Raw genomic sequence first — 26,243 nt, 5'->3', positions numbered from 1 at the left:
GATTTTTATTTGTGTTATTGCCAAGCAAGTCTTCCTTTTGATGTTTATTATTACATTCTTCTTACTCCCTTTGTGTGTGTGGCTGCTTGTTGCTGGACTACAGTGCTGCGGTGTGAACAAGCTCTCACTTTTGTAAGCAGCAAAACATCACACAACACACGTTATGTCTTTTATCATCATTATTACGCAATCTATATGGGCTCCTGCTGGGAGGAAGGGTGGGATATAAATAAATAAATTCATTATTGCATCTGATCATGAGGCATGAATGCTGCTGGCAGCAAGCTGTGTAGTGCCCCCAGGGGCAGAGTAGGGGGAATGGCTGAAGCGTTCGCAGCAGCACTGACTGAGTTCTCTCCCCACCAAGCTCAAACTTATGATAGCCAGCAGCTGCCAGTGCCCCCACCCCCAATATGGAACTGGGAGCACTAGCAGTGGGAGCGGGCTGTGTACATACTGTGTGGTGATGTGCATTCACTGCAGGATGCATGTGCATTTTGTGGCTGCTGTGCACACGACATCATCCTATGTTGTCCCTGCTCCACACTCTTAATCAATGTAAAGCACTTTTTGCTGTGACTGCTATAATCTGTTTTGTCCTAACAATGTACTTCTCAGGCACTTGCTACCTGAATGTGTACCCAGATAGCATTTCCTCAGGTGACCTCCCACTGAGCTGGACTTTCTGATGTTGCAGGGCTGTGCCACTCCCGCTCATTTTCTTTTATTTGAACAATTAAATTAATATATTAAAACGTTTTCAGAATGTGTTCTAATAGTATTCTATCACTTTTGTACACTTTTTGTATGTTTTCTAATAAACGATATACACCCCCTCATTTCCATGTGCATTCACCTGGGAGTTACCTTTTCCCTTCCTTTTCCGAGAAAGCTGTGGGTTTCTGCTTTTGCGGTGGAGGACAATGATAAATTGGTAAATGGGAAGGGAAGGGGCATTTCATGAAAAACACAGGAAATTCTCCATCTTCATTTGGGTGGAGGAAAAGATTCAAAGAAAAGCTTAGAAGCAGCCACCACAGCTACGGTACCTTTGAGCATATCGCTTGAGAGATGGAAAAGGAGGGCACAAACTATCAGTACATCAATTAGGAATGGGATCCATTAGCTGGTGCCTGTTCAAAAGCGTTCCATCAACCTAACAGGCCAGTATAAATTCAAGTCCATTCTTTGTCCACTAGCTGATGCTTTTACGAATCCATTTTTTTCCGAATGGAAATTTCAGTATTCTGAAAGGAAATATCAATAAAATTATCATTCTTGATATGAATATATTAGAGGCAGATTAAAATAAACTATTCAAAAATAGCCATGGAAAATTGTTCATAAAAATCTGATCTGCAATTATAGTGAATAAGCAAATTAGTGGAAAAATCTGAATTGGGCAGAATTCTAGCATATCCCTAATATAAATGCATCAATACACTGGTTTCCATATCCTGTCTTTCAAAAGACCCACGGAAAATAAAATAAGTTGATGGAACTGTGCATGCACAACTGCAGCAAGGCATTATATTGTCATTTCCGGCAGCTCTCAGGAGGTATGGAAACACTAATTGAGGGAAGGGGAGAAGACCAGTGTGCTGTAGTTGGTAAACCAGCCCACCAATGTGTACTAGTGATTGGCTTTGTTTCTGCAATAATCAATTTTTTATCAGATTAATTATTATTTCTGGTTCTATCTTTGCGGAGAGAATTTTGAAGTAGCAACTCTCCGTGCCTGATTTCTGATTCATTCGTCTTCTTTTTTCTGATTTGTTTTTTTTAATTTGCTTTGAAATCATTGATAGTGTGATACTTTTATTGATCTACTTTGTATGTGAGCTCTTCAAATGTGTATTCTCTTTCACTGATGGCAATGAAATGTTAATTGTAACTGACAGACAGAAAGTAGCAGAGAGGAATGAGGTGTTGATTGTAAGCAGTGGGGGGGAAGACATTGAGTTGACTATCTGCCTGAATCTGTCTGCTCTGCAGTGCACTTGAAAAGGAATGTAAACAGGCAGTCATTACAGAGTTCAGAATAAACATCTATACCAGTGGAGCAACTATAATATTGATAATTATCTGTATGTGTGTGTGCATAAATCTCAGGAGATCAGAAAAATGAAAAGATATTGGAAAAAGGAATCAGATCATTAATGACCACCAGGGGGCCACACTTAAAACAAAACATAAAAAGTAGAGGATTCCATCCCTAGTGTGTACAGAAGCACGGATAGCAGCTGCTGCTTTAACAAACATTATGGCAGGAAGGTGTGTACAATTGCAAAGCACTATATTAAAAAGTGCTCTAGGGAAAAACAACCCATATGTGTTTCAAAGGCTATGTTTTTTACATGTCCCAAGTGGCAGAGCAGAGTCTGTGGTCTGTTTAAGTTGGCAGTGGATCACAGCTATGGCATCTGTCTGCATTGCAGAAGCAGGTGAGCAGGGAGAAGGGTCCAAGGCACTACACAACCAGTAGCTAATTGTATACCTGCACAAACAGTTCCAGTCCCTCTTACTCAGGGAAGAATCAGAAATGCAAAATACTTGGGGAAATTAAGTTATTCCTTTTTTACACACGTCAAATTAAGTTATTCCTTTTTTACACACATCAAAACTGTAAAGACTACCCTTACAAGGAAACCACTACAGCTGTCCTTTTGGAATTTATCAGAATTCATCCCCTGTCTGGAAACTGCAGCTAGTGTAAAATGGCTCAGCTGCTCTGTGGGACAGAATATCGCCAGTACCAGTAGGCTGGTACTGAAAGAATTGCACTAGCTAGCAACTAGCTACTGGGCTTGTTTCAAGGCATCAGCACTGGTGTATAAAAACTTACACAGCTTGGGACCAAGATAGCTAAAAGCACACCTCATCCCCTACATACCCAAATGATCACTGTGTTCTGCTGGAGAGGGCATCCTGCAGATACCATCCTTGTTCTGCACAATCACAGAATCAGGCCTTTAGTGTGGCAGCACTTACCCTTTGGAATTCCCTCCTTTATTTATCAGACAGGTGCCTTCCCTTTTGTATTTTTGGTACCTGCTAAAGATGTTCCTCTTTCAACAAGCCATCTAAACAGAGGTCTTTATCCCAGTTGGTATATGTCCTGGATTCAATTGCTTGTATGTATGTGCTGTTGTTTTAAACTGTTTTTAATATTTATAATTGTTCACTGTGGGATATCTCATGGCAAGTGATTCATACATTAAATAAAGAAATAGCAGCCACAAGGAAGCCTAAGGCTTTGACCCCATGGAGGGGGAGTTTTGCTGTCTCTCCCTGCCGTGGCCTCATAAAAATAACCTTGTGAATTTCAAGAAAAGCCTTGATTGGACGCCCAACAAAGTTGGCTTCATTGACTCCCACATGAACTAAGGCACAAGCAAAGAGCTAATTTAACCCCCTCGTCCCCAGACTGTGGTTTCAACAGAGGTTTCCTATTATGTGTCACAGCTGCTCATTACCATTTGCTACCATTGCCTGTTTGTTTTGTAGCTGAGGTACATCAGGGGAGAACTCTGGGAGAACATATGCTGCTGTTCACAATGAGGGCTCTTGGCCATTGTTTCAGTTCAGATGAAAAGTGGCTAAAGTGTATCTGGGCGTCTTTGGGATAAGTAGATACAGTGACAGGAGGGCTCTCTACCAAGTACCAAGGTAAAGCAGGTGCTTCAAGTCACAGAACAGGTGACAGATGAAGGCAGGAATTGATGTCCAAATGGAGTAGAGAGGCTTTCACAAGTGTTGGCCCTCTCTGGGGTGGGGTGGGGTGTCATTTGATGCTCCAGGCACCAAAATATCTTGGGCAGGCACTGTATACTAGGGGCTAGATTAGTCAGCCTGACTTCCAATTGTCTGTCACCTATTTTAAGAACTGACTTAGGAAGAGTTGCCTAATTTAAATACACCCAAGAAGTTGGTTCAGCCTGATGGCTGGGACAAATAAAAAAAATAAGGTTGTTTTGGTGCCACCTTGCTGCTCAAGCAGTAGCTGATTTTTCATGTGTCTAGTGCCCTCTAGCCAATTTCTTTCACCATTTCTACATTAATTTCAGTGGTAGAAATTGGAATGAGCGTTCTGCCTTAACTTGTTTACCAACCAGCACTCAAGTTACGCCAGAATTCCAGGTACTTCCATAATAGAAATTGGAACCAGGCACAGGATTCATGGCCTGTAAGTGGAGCCAAAGGGTGCTATCCAGCAGGTAGGCAGTCCTAGCACTTTCTTTATTGTACTTCTTTCATCTTGAATAATTAAATTGGCAGAGGAATTGCTAGCAGGTGAATACAAAGAGATAGCTCTCTAATATAATTATATGGTATGCTTTTTAATAATGAGCATATATTAGATTTCTAGATGATGATGATCCAAGAAGACCTTATCTGAACTTCTCAGAGAAAAATCCCTTACTAAATGATGATAGTTAGTAGGAAAGAAATGATATAGAAAGGGAAGAGGCACCAGAGATCGTATTGTAAACATATGTTGGATAGTGGAACGGACCAAAGAATTTCAGAAGAAAATCACCCTGTGCTTTATTAATTTATTTATTTATTTCAAAAATTTATATACCGCTCTAGTTCCGAAACTCAGAATTCAGAGCGGTGAACATTAAAAAAAACAGAGATAATACAAAAACAGCATAATAGAATACCTAAAAACAAGTAAATTAATACTAAAAAGTTTGACAACAATCTCACATTCAAACATTAAAAGCTAGTTGAAACAGGTATGTTTTAATCCGCCAACGGAATTCAATGAGAGACGAGGAACGTCGTATCTTAGATGGTAAATTATTCCAAAGAGTAGGGGCTATGACTGAGAAGGCCTTCCTCCTGGTGTTCATTTGGCGGATCATGAAAGTTGAGGGAATAATAAGAGTGCTTTCAGAAATCGATCTCATAGGGCGATAGGATTTGAATTCAACGAGACGGTTTGTCAAATATACTGGCGCCAGTCCGTGAAGAGCCTTAAATGTTAGTACCAGAATCTTAAACTGATGTCTGGAGCTAATAGGGAGCCAGTGAAGATGGTAAAGAAGAGATGAAGTATGAACCCGAGGACCAGTTTTAGTGATCATTCTCGCGGCCGCTCTTTGTACCTGCTTGAGCGGTCGAAGTGCTCTAGCAGAAAGGCCAACATATAAAGAATTACAATAGTCCAGTCGAGAGGTTACTAAGGCCTGAGTTACTTTCATTAATTCTGATGTTCCTAAAAATGGGCGGAGTTGACGGACCAGTTTTAGTTTTGCAAATGTGGCTCTAGACACGGCTGCAACCTGGGGTTCAAAGGTTAGGGCTGAGTCCAAGATTATACCTAAACTACGGACTTGAGATTTTAAAGGGAGAAAAACTCCGTCAAGTGAAGGCAGATGTCCAGTTCCTTGCGGGAGATTTTTGCCAATGAGAATGACCTCTGTTTTTTCTGGGTTTAGTTTCAATTTGTTTTTATTCATCCAACTTTGCATTGCTAGGAGACATTGATTAAGGCAGTTGATAGTCTCTACAGTGTTCGGTGGAAAGGAACAATACAGTTGTGTATCATCGGCATATTGGTGATAATGAATCCCAAATTTTTGAATGATTTTTCCTAAAGGGCTTACATAAATATTAAATAACATCGGGGATAAAACAGAGCCCTGTGGAACGCCATATTTTAATGGCCAGGGTTTAGAGCAATGATCCCCGAGGGCAACTCTCTGAAGCCTTTTTTCCAAAAAGGAGCGAAGCCGTTTTAGTACTGTACCTCTGAGACCCATTTTAAAGAGACGGTCTAACAGAATGCTGTGATCAATTGTGTCGAATGCGGCAGATAAATCCAGTAAAACTAGAAGGGACAGATTGCCTTTGTCATGTTCTAGTCGAAGATCGTCGACTAATGCGACTAGAGCCGTTTCAGTCCCATGATTCGGTCTGAAACCAGATTGGAAGAGAGGTCATAACAGTTGGAGGTGTCTATAAACTTTTGAAGCTGTGAGGCTACCACTCTCTCAATGATTTTACTCAGAAAAGGTAGATTAGATACCGGTCGATAATTATTTAATATTTTAGGGTCGAGAGAGGGTTTTTTTAGTAAAGGTGTAACCATTGCTTCTTTTAGGCATTCCGGTAAGTAGCCTTGTTGAAGAGAAGAATTTACGATTGTACTAATCCAGTTTGCTAATTTCAAATTTGATGTTTTTATCAACCAGGAAGGACATGGATCAAGTAAACAGGTTGTTGGATTCATTCCATTTAGAAATCGAGGAATGTCATCTGGAGAGATTAATTGAAAGGTGGTAAAAAGCGCAGGGTAGTCATTTTCTGATCTGATGTTCTTTTCTTCTGCCATTTCAGTATGATCTATATTAAAACAAATCTGATCCACCTTAGCTTCAAAAAATGAGGCGAATTCTTGGCAGCGGGCTTGAGAGCAGATTAAATGAGAGTTTGTTTGTGGTGTTTGAAGGAGATTATTCACTATCCGGAACAGTTCTTTTGGATGATTACTCGATGAGGCAATAGAGGTCGAATAAAAAGATTTTCGGGCTGCCACTCTGATCGAGGCATAGGTTTTTGCACATTTGTTGGCTTGAATCTTATCAAATGAGTTAGTTGACTTTTTCCAGCGCCGTTCTAGACGCCGGTAGGAACGTTTCATTTTTAATAGGTCTTTTGAGAACCATGGAGCTAATTTCGATCTTACCATTTTCAGTGGACGGAGAGGGGCCATTTCATCCACTATTTCGGTCATCCTATTATTCCAAGAGTTGGTCAAACTTTCGATTGACTCTCCCATATGGGGGTCAGCATACTCTTGTAGCCTAGATGCGAATATATCTGGGTCTAATAATCTTTTTGGACGATATAATCTAGAGGAAATATTAGTCTCAGTAGATTACAGCAAAGCCTTTGACTGTGTAGATCAAGAAAAACTATGGAATGCTTTAAAAGAAATGGGGGTGCCACAGCATCTGATTGTCCTGATGCTCAGCCTATACTGTGCACAAGAGGCTACTGTAAGGACAGAATATGGAGATACCGATTGGTTCCCCATCGGAAAGAGTGAGACAGGGGTGTATTTTATCACTCTATTTGTTTAATCCATACGCAGAATATTTCATACGGAAAGCGGGATTCGACCAAGATGAAGGTGTGAAAATTATATCAATAATTTAAGATACGCATATGATGCCATACTACTAGCAGAAACCAGTAATGATTTGAAACCAATGCGGATGAAAGTTAAAGAGGAAAGCACAAAAGCAGGACTACAGCTCAACGTCAAAAAGACTAAAGTAATGACAACAGGAGATTTATGTAACTTTAAAGTTGACAATGAGGACATTGAACTTGTCAAGGATTACCAATACCTCGGCACAGTCATTAACCAAAATGGAGACAATAGTCACGAAATCAGAAGGAGGCTAGGACTGGGGAGGGCAGCTATGAGAGGACTAGAAAAGGTCCTCAAATGCAAAGATGTATCACTAAACACCAAAGTCAGGATCATTCAGACCATGGTATTCCCGATCTCTATGTATGGATGTGAAAATTGGACAGTGAAAAAAGTGGATAAGAGAAAAATAAACTCATTTGAAATGTGGTGTTGGAGGAGAGCTTTGCGCATACCATGGACTGCAAAAAAGACAAATAATTGGATGTTAGAACAAATTAAACCAGAACTGTCACTAGAAGCTAAAATGATGAAACTGAGGTTATCCTACTTTGGACACATAATGAGAAGACAGGATTCACTAGAAAAGACCAGAATGCTAGGAAAACAGAAGGGAGTAGAAAAAAAGGAAGGCCAAACAAGAGATGGATTGATTCCATAAAGGAAGCCACAGACCTGAACTTACAAGATCTGAACAGGGTAGGTCACGACAGATGCGCTTGGATGTCACTGATTTATGGGGTCGCCATAAATCATAATTGACTTGAAGGCACATAAAAACAACAAAGGAAAGAAATGTGTGGCTTTTTGTTAGTTTAAGAAGAACTTTTACCATAAACCAGTAGTTCCCAACCTGGGGTCTGTGATCCCCAGAAGGGCCGGGAAGTCATCCTGGGAGGAGGGCGTGAAGAGCCAAGAGGGGAATTATTTATTAATTTTTTTAAAAAAGTCTTCAGGACGACTGAAACAAACAGAGTAAGTGTGAGCAACTTCCATTCCTGGCTCCTCATCCCATCTCTCAGGGAGATCAGCTGCTGATTGCTCTTTCTGAGGTCCCAGCTTCTTCACCCCTTATAGAGAAGGGTAGCCTTTGCATGCCGCACGGACTGGGCAAGCAGCACGGACTGGCAGCAGCAATAGCAGAAGAAGAGTGCAAACATGGCAGCAAATGTGCTGAGTGGGAGGGGGTGTGTGTATGTGTGTGTCTAGGGGAGGGGGGTCCTCTAGCCTTTTTGCAACCCCTTCCCACAACCCACCAGACTCCTGCAATGTGAACAACACAGAAAGAGGTATGCAGCAGTGGCAGGACAGTCTCCCATCCCTCTGTATTTTCCAGTAGCCCCTCACAGGACATTACCAGGCTAAGGGGAAGAGAGGGTGAGGGAGAAAAAAGGAGGGGAGGCCACTCCTGCCCCTTTGCCTCAGAAGGAGAGGGAGAGAAAGAGGCAGTGGTTGAAGAGGATTCCACCCTTGCACTTATTGTCTACTTTCCTCTTCTCCTTCCTATGGGACACCCTCCCTTTGGTGTAAGGGGACAGGAGCAGGGAGTGAGGGAGAGAAGAGGATGTTGGTATCACGTTAAAATGAGATGGAGATTTTCAAAGAAGTATAATGATCTACAGGCATGCCTCAGAAGCAGATTGCTATGTTCTCAAGCCAGTGGCTATACAGAAATACACACAGAACCATTTGGGCTAAATCAGCTTTGTGGCGCATTTGAAGAATTAAAATATTTATTTATTTTTAATTTATATAGCACTTAATGCCAAAATAGGCTCTATTTCTCCGTAACATCTGATTTTGGAGAGGGCATGCAAGCCCTGGACCACTGCCTGGACTTGGTGGTGGGCTGGATGAGGGCCAATAATTTGAGTCTGAATCCTAGCAAGACGGAGGCACTGTGGGTTGGTGGTTCCCAAGTTTGGATAATTAGTCAGTTGCCTGCTTTGGATGGGGTCATACTCCCTCTGAAAGAGCAGGTCTGTAGTCTGGGGGTGCTCCTGGATCCATCTTTGTCACTAGAGGCCCAGATTACCTCAATGGTTAGAACTGCCTTTTACCAGCTTCGGGTTTAGACCTCCCCAAGTCTCTGGACAACTACACTCCTGAGGATACCTGAAAGATTGTCGTACCCCTTATATACCCAGTCTATCACTGCTCTTCAGATGAGGGCCTCCTGCAGATACTGTCTTATCAGGAGGTCTGTTTCACACAACACATGAAACCTGTTGTGGCACCTACACTTTGCAATTCCCTCCCCATAAATATTAGCAGGCACCATCTCTGTTATCTTTTCAGCACCTACTGAAGACCCTCTTTCAACAAGCCTATAGAGTCCTCATCCCAGTCTGCGTCTGTGTCGGAATTACTTTTTTAGATGTTAATTTTTTTTAAAAAAAGATTGTTTTAAGATGCTTTGTTTTAAGATGCTTTTAATGTTTCTGTTTGCCATCCAGGGCTTCTTCTGGGAGGAAGGGTGGTATATATATTTAATAAATAAATACGAGGAGGGGAAAGATGTGAGGGCACAGGAAAACAGCTGATTTAGAAAACAGGTGGTGACAAGAGTGAAGGCCTTGATTGAAAAAAAATGGTCGGCCCAAGACATTTTGCTACCTGAGATCATAGAAATATAAAATAATAGAGATGGAAGGGACCTCTAAGGCCATCAAGTCCAATCACCTGCTCAAAGCAGGAATCCAACTTCAAGCATATCTGACAGATGGGTGTCCAGCTGCCTCTTGAATGCTTGGAGAGGAAGGACAAGATGGTGCCCCTGGCTAGGGCCAACCCTGCCATTAGGCAATGTGAGGCAGTGTCCTCAGGCAGTAGCTGTTGAGGGTCAGGGAGACTTGGTAGGTGTCAGAGAACAGATTGATATGTGCGACATGGCCTGCCCTGTTCTCCCTAAGCTGGCTGCTGCCCTCAGGTGCGTGATGGGTACTGAGTACTGACTCATTTCCAGTGTTGAAGTAAGATTTAAGTGCAAGTCCAGTCAACGTCTGTTTGTGGAATGGAGAGTGCCAGCTTGTTCTTTGCCTCAGGCAGCAAAGTGTCTTGGGTCAGCCCTCCCCCTGCCCCCATTTGATGTTCAAAAACTACCAAACTGAAGACATGAGATATATGAGAAGCTCTCTGGTATATTAGTAATATAAGATATATTAGTAGCAGTATAGGAACAACTGAGTACGAAGTGATTGATTGCAGCAGTCTCTTGTCTGTGTGCAAATCATATGGAGAATGAGACAAAATAAGTAGATAATAGTCATTCTTTCATATATACAGGCAGCAAGCAAGCAAAATCCTGAATTGGCAAAAGCATTCAATATTGTGGTTGCATTTAACATGTTCTGCCAGAAAAGTGATCTCTCAAACATCAATATTTAGTAGACATTAAAAAGCCAAAGCAGACAATGTTGCCCTAAAAATTCAACTCTTAATTTATCCAAGCAAGTGCGAGTATTTAGCATACGATCAATATTTGATGATACAGTTTAAACTGTATACAGACATGCTGCTGCCTTTGCTTTTGGAATTAATCACGGAGGATCTGAAGATGGGTATGTGCGAAACAAGTCGGGGTACACCAGGTTCCTTGAATTTGCAGCCTCACCAAGGGTAGCATCTTCCTGGGTGTTGGTTTTTTGGGAGGAGGGGAGATTGTCAATGTCCACTCACTACTCTCGAGCCAACAAATTCTCCTGATTTTGGCCTGAACCCAGCTGGGGTGCTGGGGCCTCAGCAACTTCTCAAGGATATTTATACCTGCCATTTCCTATCAACATCCAGCACTCTTTCTATTCTATCACACTGACTGCCATTCTGTAGAAAATTCTAGGTATGGAAGGGCTCAGAGAAACAAGGTTTTATGCAATTATGAGATATCTTTAATTTTAAAAACTTGATTGGTTCTGTGATGTTAAAATGCACACAAGCACTTTCCACAAATGACAGGGTGCTTCTGCTGATGTACTAGGAAGTAACTGAAGAGGTCCCCTCTCAAGGGCAGTAGTTAGGCTGCTTCTTTCCTGATACACTCTACGTGGGGCTGCCTTTGAAGACGGTTCGGAAACTGCAGCTTGTGCAAAATGCAGCTGCCAGATTGGTAACAGGGACCAGACAGTCCGAACATATAAAACCAATTCTGGCCTGCTTGCATTGGCTGCCTGTATGTTTCCGAGCTCAATTCAAGGTGCTGGTTTTGACCTATAAAGCCTTACACGGCTTGGGACCACAATACCTGATGGAACGCCTCTCCCGATATGAACCCACCCATACACTATATTCAAGCTCAAAGGCCCTCCTCTGGGTGCCTCCTCCAAGGGAAGCTCGGAGGGTGGCAACAAGGGAGAGGGCCTTCTCAGTGGTGGCCCCCAAATTATGGAATGATCTCCCTGATGAGGTGCGCCTGGCACCAACACTGTTATCTTTTCAGCACCAGGTCAAGACCTCTTCTCCCAGGCATTTTAGCATGTGTTTTAAATTGTTTTTATATTGTTTTAAATTTTAAAATTGTGTTTTAAATTGTTTTTAAAATATGTGTTTTAAATTGTATATTTGTTTTAATGTTTTTGATTGCTGTAAACCGCCCAGAGAGCTTCAGCTATGGGGCGGTATACAAGTGCAATAAATAAATAAAATAAATACAGAAAAGGAGGAAGGAGCTATGCTGTTTTTAAGATGAGCAAGCAGGCAATCTGCTTTCAAGGTAGGTAGAGTGAACTAAGCCTATTCATGGGCCTTGACAATGGCTTTGATGATCAATCCATCACCAGGGTTGATCATTCAGCCAGTTTTCTACATAGCAAGTAAATGAAAGCAGTCTGCTGAGTGGGAATTTCCATCCTATACTTTCATAGGAAGCTAGAGATTGTGGGAAGAACTCTGCTGAATGTTAAATGTATTCCTTGGCAGTTTTACCTTGCAGATTTTGCAACAGTTTACATTTTAGATAAGGACAGCTTTAGTCATAGGCCAGCACAGATTTTCCAGAATTCATTTATATGAGTAAGAGATACATTGAATGGAATTCCTATAAAAACATGTAGGGGTTTTTCCCAAGGAGTTTTCCAAACGGTTGCTTGCCTGCTACCTGAAGCAATGCTAGCACCATATAGGTAAGAGCATGAGATGGAACCAATAGAACAGGGACATTTTCAAAGCAACACAGTAAAGCCTCATATTTTAATATGACTTGTTTGTGTAGTGCTATCCATATACATGGTACTTTACAGAATGGCATAACAGGAAGGCTGCTCCCTGCCTTCAGGAGCATACAGTTTCTTTTTCAGCAGAGAGGGAAATCGAGATGGAAGGGAAAGGAAGGGATGCAAGGTAACAGCTGCATTTCAGTTAATATTTCTCACCTGCAACTGGCAAGATAGGCAAGACTGATTTCCCTGCATCTGATTCTGATGTCACAGCATCACCTCAAAGCACAATGTTGTTTCATACACAATAGCATCAGTGCGCTAAGTCTGATTTGAGGTTATTGTTGGTTAGTCATTGTTGCTGACATACAAGTTACTTGGTTGGATAATGAGCTGTCTGATATGTCAAGGTGACAGAATTACTGAGAATTCATCCTGATTTGCTTGCACAAACCTTACACGGAGGTTAGATGATATCCGGTCTTTACTGAGAATGAATATTCTGATTTGTTTGTGGGCATTGATGTATCTTTCCATTAATCAATGGTTTATTTCACATTTTTCAATACACTTTCCCATCACTTTCCTAACTGCAAAATGTCTGTTTCTTTTCTTAAATTGTCATGTTGTGCTAGGGCAGGTGTCATAAATCGTTTGGGACCAGTGGGCACATTTTGAACATTGAGAACGTGTCATGGGTGCCAAAATGCCTGCCATGAGGTTATTACATAACACAAAATGATTGTCACATCTGAAAGAGCAGGAAAAGACAGAACCACAAAATGGTGCAGCCAAGCTCCTGCCCACCAATGAGGAAAAAGGCACCTATGTCAGTTATTTCCACACTTGCTCACAGAGAGAAGTGCTTTGCACCTCTCCTATGGTCATAACAGATGGGAGGGTGGGTGTCCAGTCCTGGCATCCAATGAAATATGGGTATGTTGAGGGGGGTGTTCAGTGTGGGAGACGCTGAATCAGTGCAAACAGGATATGAGCAGGAAGAGCAAACAGTCTGTCGTATATTGTAGGTTAAGGGATATTTATTGAGACCTTGCTTTCAGTTGGATTCCTACATTGGGCAGGGGCTTGGACTTGATGGCCTTATAGGCCCCTTCCAACTCCACTATTCTATGATTCTACGACCTTTTGTGGGCACCATGAGAGGTACTGACGGTACCTGGCACCTGCAGGTGCCACACAGGCAATCCCTATGCTAGGGAGACAGCATACTTTAATCCACTTTAATTGTGTGAACCCAAATTTCCCAGGATGCGCTTGAATCGCACAAATACTGACAGTCTGGAGGCGCCCTTTGTCAAAAGCTCTAATGACATGAATGGAACTTTTAATAATTGTGGGAAATAGGTGTGGTGACTAATATCAATTGTAACTACAGACAGCTCTTTTTTCGTCTTAATTTCATTCATGCCTATAGTAGTGCTCATTTGCTAGTCCTTTCCTGTTCTGCTGATGCCTTTATCAAGAGGGTGTTTCTGCTCCCATTGGCAGGCCAGAAAAGGAAAAGGGTTGGCATGTCTTCCTTTCCTCAAACATATATCTATCATTGCTCTGTAGCTAGGGTTAAAAAAAAAAAGTTGGAAATAAGACCTGGCATATTTCCAGAAGGTGTGTCTGGGCAGTAAACGACTCAGGTATGAAAATGTGCTATTGTGGAGTAATAGCCTTCTGAAGGCGTGTAGGAGTGCCTTCGACTATATAAGCATGAAGCTTCAATACTTTGAAAGAGACAGGAATCACCTTGAGTTTTACACTCGGATAAGCTGAAACGACAGGCAGAGGTATGTGTTACAGCTATCTTGCACTTTGTCTGCGATACAAAGCTCATCTCTCAGAACTGAACGTCTTGATTTCTTGGTTGCTTGCTCAAAGCCAAGCTGCACAGAACATACAGCTGTGTGTTTCTGTCCATAGAAATCTTGTACTAAAAAGCAGGCTCGGGGATTATAACTGAGCACAGAAGAGCAAAGGGAGCCAGGGGGAGCTGATGGGCTGCTTTACCCTTTCCCTCTGTTTACCACTAAAAATGACCTTTCCCGAGCCCCTTTTCCCCAGAGAATGGGGAAATAGCTTGGGGAGGGACATTCTGAGTGGACAAATGGAACGAAGCAAAATACCTAAGCAACCACTCCACCCACCCCTACTGCTCTTCTGCGCTAGTTTGCACCATCTGAGACATTATTACTATTGGTACTGGTACTATTGGTATTGGAGAAAGAAGCATGCGACTGTGTAATGCATACTTTGGCCCTAGATGTTACTGCACCATGGCAGCCGTCTGGTAGGGAAGTCTGTAGCTCATTAGTACAGCATCTGCTTTGTAAGCAAAAGGTCCCAGGTTCAATCCCCATCTCCAGATAGGGCTGGGAGAGACATCTGCCTGAAACCCTGGCAATCTGCTGACAGTCAGTGTTGTTAATATTGGGCTAAATGGGTTAACGTTCTGACTCAGTAGAAGGCAGCCTCCTATGTTCCACTTAGGTCACTTAAATCTTATTGATTTCTGTGAGATGTGGAGCTCAGTCTTATGCATATTTACTCAGAAGGATCCTACTGAACCAAATGAGGCTTGATCCCAAGTACATCCACTTCAGACAGCAGTATATGTGTGGGCTGATCCAATCTCTTGCTCTGGAAGAGTTTCTCCAAAGACTGTGGATTGAGAATTTCAGTGTGAAGAGTTTCTATCCCCAGCTACGGGGGGGGGGAAATTGGACAGGAGAAAAACAATTATGGTCTCCACTTTTGCCTTTGGATGAACATAGGGAGTCTCAGATGTGAGTAAATGTTGCATTTTGTTAATGCCTTGGCTTACTCATTTGGAAACTGTCTGTTGGAGGAAGCATGGTAGCCAGAAAAGAAAAACGTGTCCAGATGTGGCACACTTTAATAATTCCACACTAGCTACGGTTACAGACCATGCAATAATTGCCAGCTGTTATGTTTGTATCTGTAACCAATGATGCTGCAAACTGATCCACCCAGGGAATCTTTGCTGGGACAAAAATGTTTGTTCACCAGCAATAGGGTTAAGGTTTGTGAAGCAAGTTATGGCAACAGAACTAATTACAAATGTTCAGTTCCCCCATATCATTTTTGCTATTATATTTGCACTGTAAAAGAAAGCAATATCATAGCATTTTTGTCATAGCATCATATTTAACACTTGCAGATTAATCATATGCATTGCTATGATGCTACCCCTCATATAAGCATGCAGCGGATTGCTGGAAAGATGCATCTATGAGCCTAGATGTGTTTATGTATAATTTTTCTCCAGTAGAGCTGTGGTGAACTGTAAACCACATTTTAACAGTGAAGAATTTAAAACATGGTTTAATGGTTCAATGACAGGTAGGAGCAGCTGTACTGAACATAAACAGAGCCACCCAATTTGGTGAGTACAGCCTTGAGTGTGTATGGCAGTCTCTCTCTGGATTTGAGCTACCATCTATTGAGTCTTGAATGAGGAATGGGATTGTACTTCATACACATTTAAAAAATTGCTGGTACTGCATGGGTCCCTCTTCTGGGGCTGCATGCACACCAAGTGCATCAGTTCCTCCAGAGGATCCTGGGAACTACCCTCACAGAGCTATAATTGCCAGCACCTGTAGTTTGTTAACTACATTTCCCAGGATTCTTTGGGGAAAATAATGTTCTTTAAATGTATGGTGTGAGTACATAGCCTTTCTCTAGCAGTTAGACCATAGAGGAGAGTCAAACAGGTATCTGTGTTGGCTATGCAGATTTTTCTGGGGAGGCTTTCCTGTTTGAGGAGAAAATGGCTTCTTTACTAATAGACCTGCCACGCTATAGCATAGTAATCCGCTATACAGATTTCTCTACATTTATACCAACCATTCCTCTAAGGACCTCAGAATGTTACTTAAACTTCACAACCAGCCTGTGAAGTAGGTTAAGCAGAGAGCTTTGTAGCTCAACAGGGATTTAAAGCGTATGAGTCCAACATTCTAGCATCCTGGAAAATAGTGGGTACCACTTTTCCATGGACACTCCTACATTGAGGGCACATCTGTACTACAAACTTGCATCTCTTTTTTCTCATAACCTCTGTTGCCTTTGGCAGACTTTTCATTATTTTGTGATACTTTAGCTGAAACTTCAGTACCTTGGGTTTGGTTGAAATGAAAGAATAAGTATAAAAAGAAAGAATGTGGAAGCTAGATGTGAAACAACCATGTAGACTGTTTTTTATTTCAATAAGCTTTAAGTCATCTTAACTGCTAGTGGTGTTCCACCCAAAGGGAACCTCTGCTCTGAAAATTCAGTCCAGCTAAGCTCACACACCCCTGCTGACTTTCTGGCTGAGTGGAAGTATCATTTCCTAACTTATATCCTTTTTCAAACATGGGTTCAGTGAGTCACCTCCAGGATGAGATTAGAGATTGATGTCACCACCAAGTTCATGTGAAAGAAAGAAAATGGGTTCCCTTTTTGTGCAAAAGTTATCTGGGGGGGGTCTAAGAAAATGATATAAGATAGTTCCAAAACAGGGGCACATTATGACTTTCATGGGCCCTAGGTACTTTTGCCTTCATGGGCCCTCCCACCATAATAATATCAATATTAAAAATTATTTTTGATGTAACTTTAAATACTTCAACATTTTAATTTTTTTCTGTTTTAGACAAAATGTAATAGATTTTTTTCTGTTTTAGGCAAAATGTAATGTTTTCATGGGCCCTAAAAATTTCATTTTTTTCTGATGTGAGAAAAAAATTAAAAGATTTTCTTCAACCCTAAAAATTCATTTTTTTCTTCTGATTTTAAAAGAAATTAAAACATTTTTGTGGGCCCCTAAAAGTATTGTGGGCCCTAGGCACTGTGCCTACTGTGCCTAATGAATAAGTCGGCCCTGTTCCAAAACCATTTTCACCTTTGGGACAAGTTTGTGGTTTAACTTTATAAAGAATGTAGCAAGAGCCAGGTAGTTGCTGCCATGATCTGACTTCCTGGGGCCAATACCTACACAGACTCATTTAACTCGTATTTTAACTTAAGCAACTAATTCTGTTATTTTAGTCTTTTAAATTCTCATTTGCCAATTGCTGATGGAGTATTGTAATTTTGGTTAAGATGTCTCTGGTTTATAATTTTTCCTTTGAATTTAAGACTATGGGTTATATCTGACATTGTGCAAGCAGAAGGCAGCTCATGCAACTGATTTTTCTCTCTTTCCTCTTTTCCTTTGTAGCCCCCAGAAAGTCAGGGCTCCCCCTGAACATTGTGGGCTATATCCTCAAGAGGGCTGCAGTGGTGGTGGTAGTGGGGAATTACCCTAACTCTGGGACAGGGACCTTGCTGGTGCAATCTTCCTCCGCCAGTTTCAGATGATTTCTCTAACCTCCATCCCTGTGAGTCAGAGCCCCACAATATTCAGTATGTCCTCCTGATCCTCTGGAGAGGCTTTTTGGGGTACTGCTGGAGGAAGGAGCAGAAGGGAAGAGGAACAGCAGCATTAGTGTGCTTTCCATAGGTTTTGCTTGTACAATGCTGGGGACAGCCCAATAGTGTCCCAAAATCTGAAAAGCAGATGCTATAGCGCTATACAGATGTTCATGCAGTGTACAATGCATAGATGGGGGTGTTCACAAGGGTTAGGGACAATCAGTATGCTGCAAAAATGGGGAGTGCAGATCATACATAAGGAGCCTGCTTTCCTTGTGTGTATGTGCATAGGTCTCCCTGTAATCAATAACGTGAACTTTTGGAGGCTAGAGCATTGCAACCAATTATCTTATGGAGCTAAATCCATGCTTGAAAGACATCAAGATGTGAGACACTGATCATTCTACTGTTTTATGATGTTTGCCGGTAATAGAGTATTAATAACGCTGATGCCAACATGGAAAAAGCTCCCACTCGTAGTACATGCCCTGGTCACCTCTCGATTGAACTACTGTAATGCGCTCTACATGGGGTTACCCTTGAAAACGACCCGGAAATTGCAACTTATACAGAATGCAGCGGCGTGCTTACTTACCAACAGCCGCCGCCGTGATCACATTATGCCGGTGTTATTTGATCTGCACTGGCTGCCGGTTGTTTTCCGGGCCCGATTCAAGGTGTTGGTATTAGCCTTTAAAACCCTGTATGGTTTCGGCCCAGTTTACCTGAAAGAGCGCCTCCACCGCCACCAATTATGCCGCCCGACCAGATCAGCCACGCAAGGCCTTCTCTCAATCCCACCAACCAAAACAGCTAGGTTGGTGGGTACTAGAGAGAGGGCTTTCTCTGTGGTGGCCCCCACTCTCTGGAACTCCCTCCCATTTGATCTTCGACATGCCCCTTCCCTGGATGTATTCCGCAAGGCCCTGAAGACATGGCTATTTCAACAGGCCTTTGAGATCCTTGGGATGGGTTAATCTCCATGATTTGTCATCTATTATATGCTGTAAATGTAAATGTTTTATAAATGTATGGATGACTGTCCAGTATTTTATTTATTGAGACTAATGTGACTGCATTTGATACTATTGTATTTTATCCCATTTTAATGTACATCGCCTAGAGTGGCTATCTGCCAGATAGGCGGCACACAAATTTATTATTATTATTATTATTATTATATTAAATAAAATAAAGTGGATTGTTACAAATTCATTCATTTTACATTTCCAAAACAGGTTTAAAAAGAACTAGGAACCATGAAGATCAGACGTTTTGCCGTTCTGTGTGTCCTTGTCGTGTTCTCTCAGATGCTACAAGCTGACTGTGAAAGACAGAAAGAGAGAAAAAGAGAGAGGACAAATACTGGAAAAGGTGAAAAGCTGGAGCCTGGTTCTAATAACCGGAATGGAAGGGGCCAGAAAACTCAAGGACAGAAAGGCTCCCTTAAAGGCAAGTTTGTCACCAAAGAGAAGTCTGCATGCACCTGGGCACTGAATGAAGCAGAGACTGCTAGCTTAAAGGTTGATTGCAAAAGAGGGGAGAGCACCTTCTCTTGTGAATTTTCAGGCAGCCCTTCCAGCTGTCCACAGTATGCAGAAAACAAGAAAAGCTTCTGGAAACAAATTACTAGGTCTCTAAAGAAGCAGAAGAACATCTGCGAGGACCCAAAGAGTATCTTAAAATCCCGAATCTGTAAGAAAGGGCCATCAACTGCTCACCTGAGATTGGTAACACCACACAGTTCCAGACAAGACAAGCCAGTTCAGCATGGAAAGGATACCTCTCTGGCACCAGTGCCTCCCGTTACATCTGAAACCCAGCCAGGCAAAGCATCCAGTGACTGTGTTGACGATATTGATTATATTGATCAGAGCAAGGTGGCTGAAGAATACTGTTCAGAGTCATGGCTATCTATTTGCAACTTCTTCATTTCAATGGTACAGGATAAAAAGTGCAAATAGGAATACAACCATGTCAGCAAAGTTCCTTGAGTTACTACAGATACACATGTATATATCACTTGGTACAAAGACAAACTATTCTAAATAGCCCTCTAATACATTTGGTCAGCAACTACTAGTTTTCCTGGAAGGTTACTTTGGGGGGAGTCTAGAAGCTGATTCCTTTTTCATCTCCAAAATGGGCTGCTGATAAACCCTGAGGCCATTACTACTGATCCCACTTACACCCTCCTTTCTCCATGTAACTTTGAGCTAGAGGTCAGATGGGGCAACTCAAGGAGGCAGATTTAACTGAGGGGATGCCAGCTGCTGATGTCTCTCTCTATATATATATATATAAAAGAGGGAAATTATCAAAGTGAGGTCCCCGTTAGAAGATACTGATTGTCAGGTCATCAAAGATATACAAAGCTATACATTTTATTTTCTCACAGAGAAATTGATTTATATATGCAACAGTTACAGTTGGATGTTACAGGCCGTCTTTAAAAATGTATATATTATGCTTTGTTGGACATTTCCCCATTCCCTTGAGTATTTCAAGCCAAAATGATTATTTCAGTGCTATGCACTTTTTGATACTTTTGCTTTCAGAACTGCAAAATTAATAAAGTTATATGCCTTTAAAAGTTTGTTCTCTGTGTGCTAAATATTTCTTTCTATATGAGAATTATGGATATCTTATCTATCTGTCTCTAACAGCTAGTTCCCAAGTTTCTCTCTGTTATACTCAAGCATTACTTGCAGTTCAATCCATTGTGTGTTTGTCATGTGTAAATCTACTGTGGGATTCAGTGAGCCTTGCACTAATGTGCATAGGATTACAGCCTAAGAAATGGAAACCAGGATGAAACAATACAGATAGACTCAGTTGTCATTGATTCCCAAACAAACTGGAATGAAATTGGTTACGGTAGTGGCAAAACTAGTTCACTCTTAACTTTGCATGGTCATATATTTAACTCATTATCATAAAAATATTTAATATATTTGAATGACTGGAATATAGAAATATTTTTATGTTTTTCTCCCCTCAGAAAAAGTCTAAGACTTAATAGCAAATCTGACAGAAGTCAATGAATGTTCCATATTCCCAGTATATGTGTGTGTGTGTATATATACACACACACACACACAAATCTCTAATCTATAAACCAGACTAACAGTACTGTATGGGATTGTAATTTTAGATTTATTTATTTATTTATTTTGGAGGGGAAAGATTCAGCAGAGCTTGGAAGATTACTTTTAAAAAGTAATAAATTACAGTTACAATTACTTGGCCCAAAAAGTAGTAATTACCGTTACAATTGCAATTGCTCTGAAAGTAACTGATTACTTTACTTTTTCTCAAAAGTAATCACTACAATTACATTTCAGTTACTTTTTTTAAAAAACTCCTACAAGGTGCTGGCCTTGGCTGCTGCACATCTAAGCAGCCTAAAACAATATTAAAAATAAACACACACACACAGGGGGTAGTAGAATAAAAAAAATTATCCTTAAGATTAACATAATGGCATAACAGAATCTCACATCCCCCCAAGCAATGAAGTTACCCCAACTCCTGAAATCAAATTTTACACTTGAAATGCTTTTATAATATGTTTCTGTTATGTCTCAAAAGAACAAGATGCTCAAAGAGCATGTCAGACAAGGAATGTCTTTTTACAGTCATTACGTTGCCACCAGTACTGAACAGGCGTTCTACTGCGGCGCTTGAAGGCATGCCTGTGTTGTGCTGCAAAAAACACCGCAGCACACGTGGAAAGCCATGGAGTGATGACACTTCCCTGCTGGGAGACCTCAGGTACCTCACCAGTTCCTCCTCAGCAGTGTCCACTGCTGACTTCTTGCCCTGGGGCAGAAAGTTAAAGAAGTCATCTTCTAAGTCATCGCCTTCCTGGTCTTTATCTGAAGACTGATCACTGTCCTCATTAAGTACACACATCTTTATTTCGGCTTTCAGCAAGGCTTCCATTGTGTATCTAAGAAAGAGAGAGGATATGTTAACATATATATGTTAGGAAACCATCATCTGCTCTTCATTTCCTGATGCTTGTCATGTCCCCTGGTTCAGGGTCCAGCCTGAGCCTGTGGATGATGACATGGAAGGTAGGAAGGTGACCAAGTCACCACACTCATGGGGCAGCACAGCAGACCCTTAAGGATTACCTGCAGCAACCCAAGGTTGTGATGAGGAGCCCCAGGAAGAAAAGGCCCAGCCCCTGCCTACCACCTTAAGCCCTCTGATGCCTCCCTTGAGACAACATTTCCCTTGGAGTAATCCACCCAAAGGGCTTCCCTAATGTTCTTACTTGTTGGTATGGGTGGCGGCCTGACACGATTCCAGCCAATCTAGTTTGAAGCGAGGGTGTAGGCAGGCTGCCAGAAGAAGCCTCTTGTCCTCCCAGATAGCTGCAAACCGCTTTCTTAGGGCTTCGCGCACACCTCTCAGCAGCTGAAAACAGTATGTGTACCTCTCAGGTTTGTTTTCCAGTCCTTCTAACTTGCGGTCCAGATTGCAGAGCGTTGGTAGCAAATACCCCATGAACATGCCGTTCTCCCATTGCAGGATATCTAGGGACTGGGCTAGTGGCTCCATAATCTCTGTGTATTCCTGTACCACTTCAATCTCAGCAGCTGTGATCCTGGACAAGGAGCAGCGGTCCATTATGGCATGCATTTTTAGTGGCACAGTTGACAGAAGCTCATGTAGTTGCTTCAACGCATCAAAGGTGGAATTCCACCTGGTCTTATTCGGTACCTTCAGATACACACCACATTGCGCACGGATATACTCAGCAATCTGGGCTGACTGGTTCTGCTTGGACCACAACTTGCTGCACTTTCCCATCAAGGAACGAAACTGTTTCTTGAAAGGACCAAGAAGACTATTTTTGGAGGAGTCAGAAAGCATGGCCTCTATGTCTTGTGTTGCCACAAGGTTGAGGGTGTGGCTAGCACATCTCTGGTGTGGTGGTAAAACAAAATCCTCTCCTGAGTCTGCAGCTTCTTCCTCTGCCTCAGGTTCTGTGTCCAGGATCTCACAGATAGGCACAAATTCCACCTCAGCCTCCTCCTCCTCCTGGTTATCACCATCATCGTCACTGGTGCCTGCAGCTTCCACTGGTTCTTTGGCCATGAAAACTCTGAACGCTTTCACAAAGTTGGAGCCATTGTCTGTAGTAGTGCACATAACTTTGTTGTGGATCCTGTACTACACATGTACATCATGCAGTGCTTTTGAAAGGACATCGTATGTATGGCGCCCCTTCAGACACTTACAAGCCAAGGCCCCGACCTCACGTTTCAGGGTAGTTGGGTTGATCCAGTGGGCTGTTACCCCAAAGTTACTCTTCTTGCCATTGGTCCAACAATCTGCGGTGGTTGCTATATACGCCACAGCACCCATTCGGTTTGCAAGAGTTTCTCTCATGTGGCATGCTCTCTTCTCAATTCTGTCTCTCAGAGTCTTGGCACATATGATGGTGAGATCTTTGGGGAGTCCAATGCGAACCAGATTAATGAATGATGGTTTGTCCACAGTCTGAAGTCTCCTCTACAATGAAATCAATGATTCTCCTGTCGAGATTGCTCTGGGTGACAGACTCCCTGCCAGATCCCCACCTCTCAAGGGTTGTCTGCAGCTGCTTCAGCATTTTGGGAGGAGGGGTGTCATGCATTGGTTCAGGAAGGCCACATCTCCTTGCCTTTATTGCTTCTTCAATTGCTCTCAGCTTCTCAGGGTGTGCCCTCTGAGGAAGAAGAACAAAGCATGAATCCAAGAAAAAATGGAAGAGGAACTTCACAATTTAAACATAAATAGACAATGGACACTCTTTGAGGACCAGCATGACAAAGGCTTACCTCAAAATGTTTCTTCACATTGGATGAGGAGGAAACAGCTGATCTCAGATTTTTGATCCTTGGAAGGCAGTAATTGCATCGTACAACAACATTTTCCCCACTCTGGCTCACAAATGTACAAGCTTTCTCAAAGCCAAACCATGGTACTTGCTGTTCTGCAGATGTGGCTGTGGGCAACTGGCACTGCTACATGCCCTCCTCCTCCTCGTGCACAGGGCCTCCTTTCTGAACCTCACTTTCTAGTTTTGCCTCCTCAGGATCAACAAGCTGTGACTCAAGTGGCCGCACTAACTGACTGCTGCTCTCAGCAGCAAAACCTGCAACAGGCGTCTCTGTAATAAACAAGAGATAATGCTCCTATATGGGTGAACTTCAGCTGTGATGTGCCCCCATCTCTTCCCCATGCTGCAAGATCCCCCAGTCAGAGTGGAAGTAAGCAGGTTGATAGCACAATTAAAAGAGATCCTATTTGCATCATTTTTGCTCACTAAATAACCCTGCCTGGGCCAGTCTAACCTACTATCTCACAGGGTTGTTGTGAGAACAAAATGAGACTAGGGTTCAAATCCCCACATAGCCATGAAGCTCACTGAGTGACCTTGGGCCAGTCACTGCCTCTCAGCCTCATGAAAACCCTATTCATAGGGTCACCATAAGTTGGAATCAACTTGAAGGCGGTACATATATTTTTTATTTTGAATATGATGATTATGATAATAAATATGCAGCATTTCAAATTAATTCTGTATGAGAAGCATTCCATGCCAAGCTTGGAAAACCAAGGATGAGGTATAAAATGTAGACAAAAATACTTTTGACAAAATGCCGTTTATATTTTATATATATGAGCCTGGGTAGGGAACATTTAATCTAGCCTACTTGCTTTCAGCAAGAAGGGTTAAGTGCCTTCAGGCTAGGGCAGTCACCAGAAGGCCACAGCAGAGACAAAGGAGCCTAGTGTTGTGGAGATGTTAGATGGGAGCTTTGGGGAGTAAAGATGGAGGCTCCTGAAGGCTGCAATTCTAAACACACTTACTAAGGGATTAAGCCCCATAGAACTCAACAGGACTGACTTCTAAGTAGATATAGTTTGGACTGTGCTGTTGGTAAACCTTGACTAGGGTTCTTCTGCAAAGACATCCATATCCAAGCAGGGTTGGCAACCCCCTGCCTGGAATACCCTGCTCTTGTCTTTTAATGTGGCTGCTCCAAATGTTTTTACAGATTTGACCCTTTACTTCAGAAAGCGGTCTGAAAAATGAGTAAGAGTAAGAAGTATCTTTTAAAATTGTTCGTTTCAATTCACTCTTGAATGAACATCATACCTAGGGCAGATCCACACCATTCCTTTAAAGCACATTCAACACCCATTTGAAGCACATGAATCCCACCACAGAATCATGGGAACTGCAGTTTGTTAAGAGTGGTGAGAACTATAACTGTGAGGGGGAAATGACACTTCCCAGAATTCTTTAGGGGAAGTCATGCGCTTTAAATGCGAGTTGGATGGGCTTTACACATATTGTGTGAATCCGCTTAATAAATTTTGCCTGCATGTAAATTGTTTTAATTAATTTTTCAAAATGAAAATAAGCTATAAAGTGTAGTGGGTGACCATGGGCTACTCACCATTTCTCAGCCTATCTGCCCCTCAGGATGAAAACAATGGAGAACCATGACTACCCCAAGGCATACTTAAAATGTAAAGGAAGTATTGTACAACCATAGTATGCAATTGGATACTTATAGGGACACAGCATGACAAAACTGGGTGGAAGTAAAAGTTCTACACTTAGGAAAAAGAAACCAAATGCACAGTTATAAGATGGGGGATACTTGGCTCAGCAGTACGACATGCAAGAAGGATCTTGGAATTGTTGTTGATCACAAGCTGAATATGAGCCAACAGTGTGATGTGGCTGCAAAAAAGGCAAATGCTATATCAGGCTGCATTAACAGAAGTATAGTTTCCAAATCATGTGAAGTATTAGTTCCCCTCTATTCAGCACTGGTTAGGCCTCATCTTGAGTGCTGTGTCCAGTTCTGGTCTCTGCACTTCAAGAAGGATGCAGACAAACTGGAACAGGTTCAAAAGAGGGCAACAAGGATGATCAGGGGACTGGAAACAACGCCCTATGAGGAGAGACTGAAGGAACTGGGCATATTTAACCTGGAGAAGAGAAGACTGAGGGGAGATATGATAGCACTCTTCAAGTACTTGAAAGGTTGCCACACAGAGGAGGGCCGGGATCTCTTCTCAATGATCCCAGAGTGCAGGACACAGAATAATGGGCTCAAGTTGCAAGTAGCCAGATTTCGACTGGACATCAGAAAAAGCTTCCTAACTGTTAGAGCCATACAACAATGGAACTAATTACTAGAGAGGTAGTGGGATCTCCGACACTGGAGGCATTCAAGAGGCAGCTGGACAGCCACCTGTCAGGAATGCTTTGATTTGGATTCCTGCATTGAGCAGGGGGTTGGACTTGATGGCCTTATAGGCCCCTTCCAACTCTACTATTCTATGATTCTATGAAAATATTTATATAAGCATGACTATCAAATATGTTTATTTATATAACCTGTAAAGATATTTATAGTGCAATCCTATGTTTGTTTACTCAGAAGCAAGTCCCAATGTATTCAATGGGCTTACTCAAC

The 26,243-nt window shown here is 42.0% G+C and overlaps 3 protein-coding genes across 5 annotated transcripts in view; 2 read left to right on the top strand and 1 right to left on the bottom strand.

Annotated features, from left to right (window-relative positions):
* PROM1 (prominin 1) overlaps positions 1-19,100 on the top strand; it is a 159,094-nt gene extending 139,994 nt beyond the window's left edge. Inside the window, exon 26 of one of the 3 annotated variants that reach the window (XM_061585455.1) lies at positions 18,987-19,100. In XM_061585455.1, coding sequence (XP_061441439.1) covers positions 18,987-19,002 — 16 coding nt within the window. In that variant the 3' untranslated portion in view covers positions 19,003-19,100. The remainder of the gene's footprint in view (positions 1-18,986) is intronic. The other 2 variants (XM_061585457.1, XM_061585458.1) reach the window with 2 other exon arrangements.
* Positions 233-26,243, bottom strand: part of CD38 (CD38 molecule) — a 105,982-nt gene continuing 79,971 nt past the window's right edge. The window contains exon 8 of the transcript XR_009757979.1: positions 233-1,247. The gene's annotated coding sequence lies outside the window, so the exon portion shown is untranslated. The remainder of the gene's footprint in view (positions 1,248-26,243) is intronic.
* On the top strand, positions 19,008-19,712 carry FGFBP1 (fibroblast growth factor binding protein 1). The gene has a single exon (XM_061584690.1). It carries the CDS (start codon positions 19,008-19,010, stop codon positions 19,710-19,712), a length of 705 nt encoding a protein of 234 aa, XP_061440674.1.

Source organism: Rhineura floridana, chromosome 9 (genome assembly GCF_030035675.1).
Source record: "Rhineura floridana isolate rRhiFlo1 chromosome 9, rRhiFlo1.hap2, whole genome shotgun sequence".
Taxonomy (NCBI): domain Eukaryota; kingdom Metazoa; phylum Chordata; class Lepidosauria; order Squamata; family Rhineuridae; genus Rhineura; species Rhineura floridana.
The sequence above is the reverse complement of the archived record's forward strand: the minus strand, read 5'-3'. Positions and strand labels throughout refer to the sequence as shown.

Bases quoted from the DNA above. Each gene is read 5' to 3' on its own strand.
- FGFBP1 (XM_061584690.1), top strand. From the start codon at position 19,008: ATGAAGATCAGACGTTTTGCCGTTCTGTGTGTCCTTGTCGTGTTCTCT.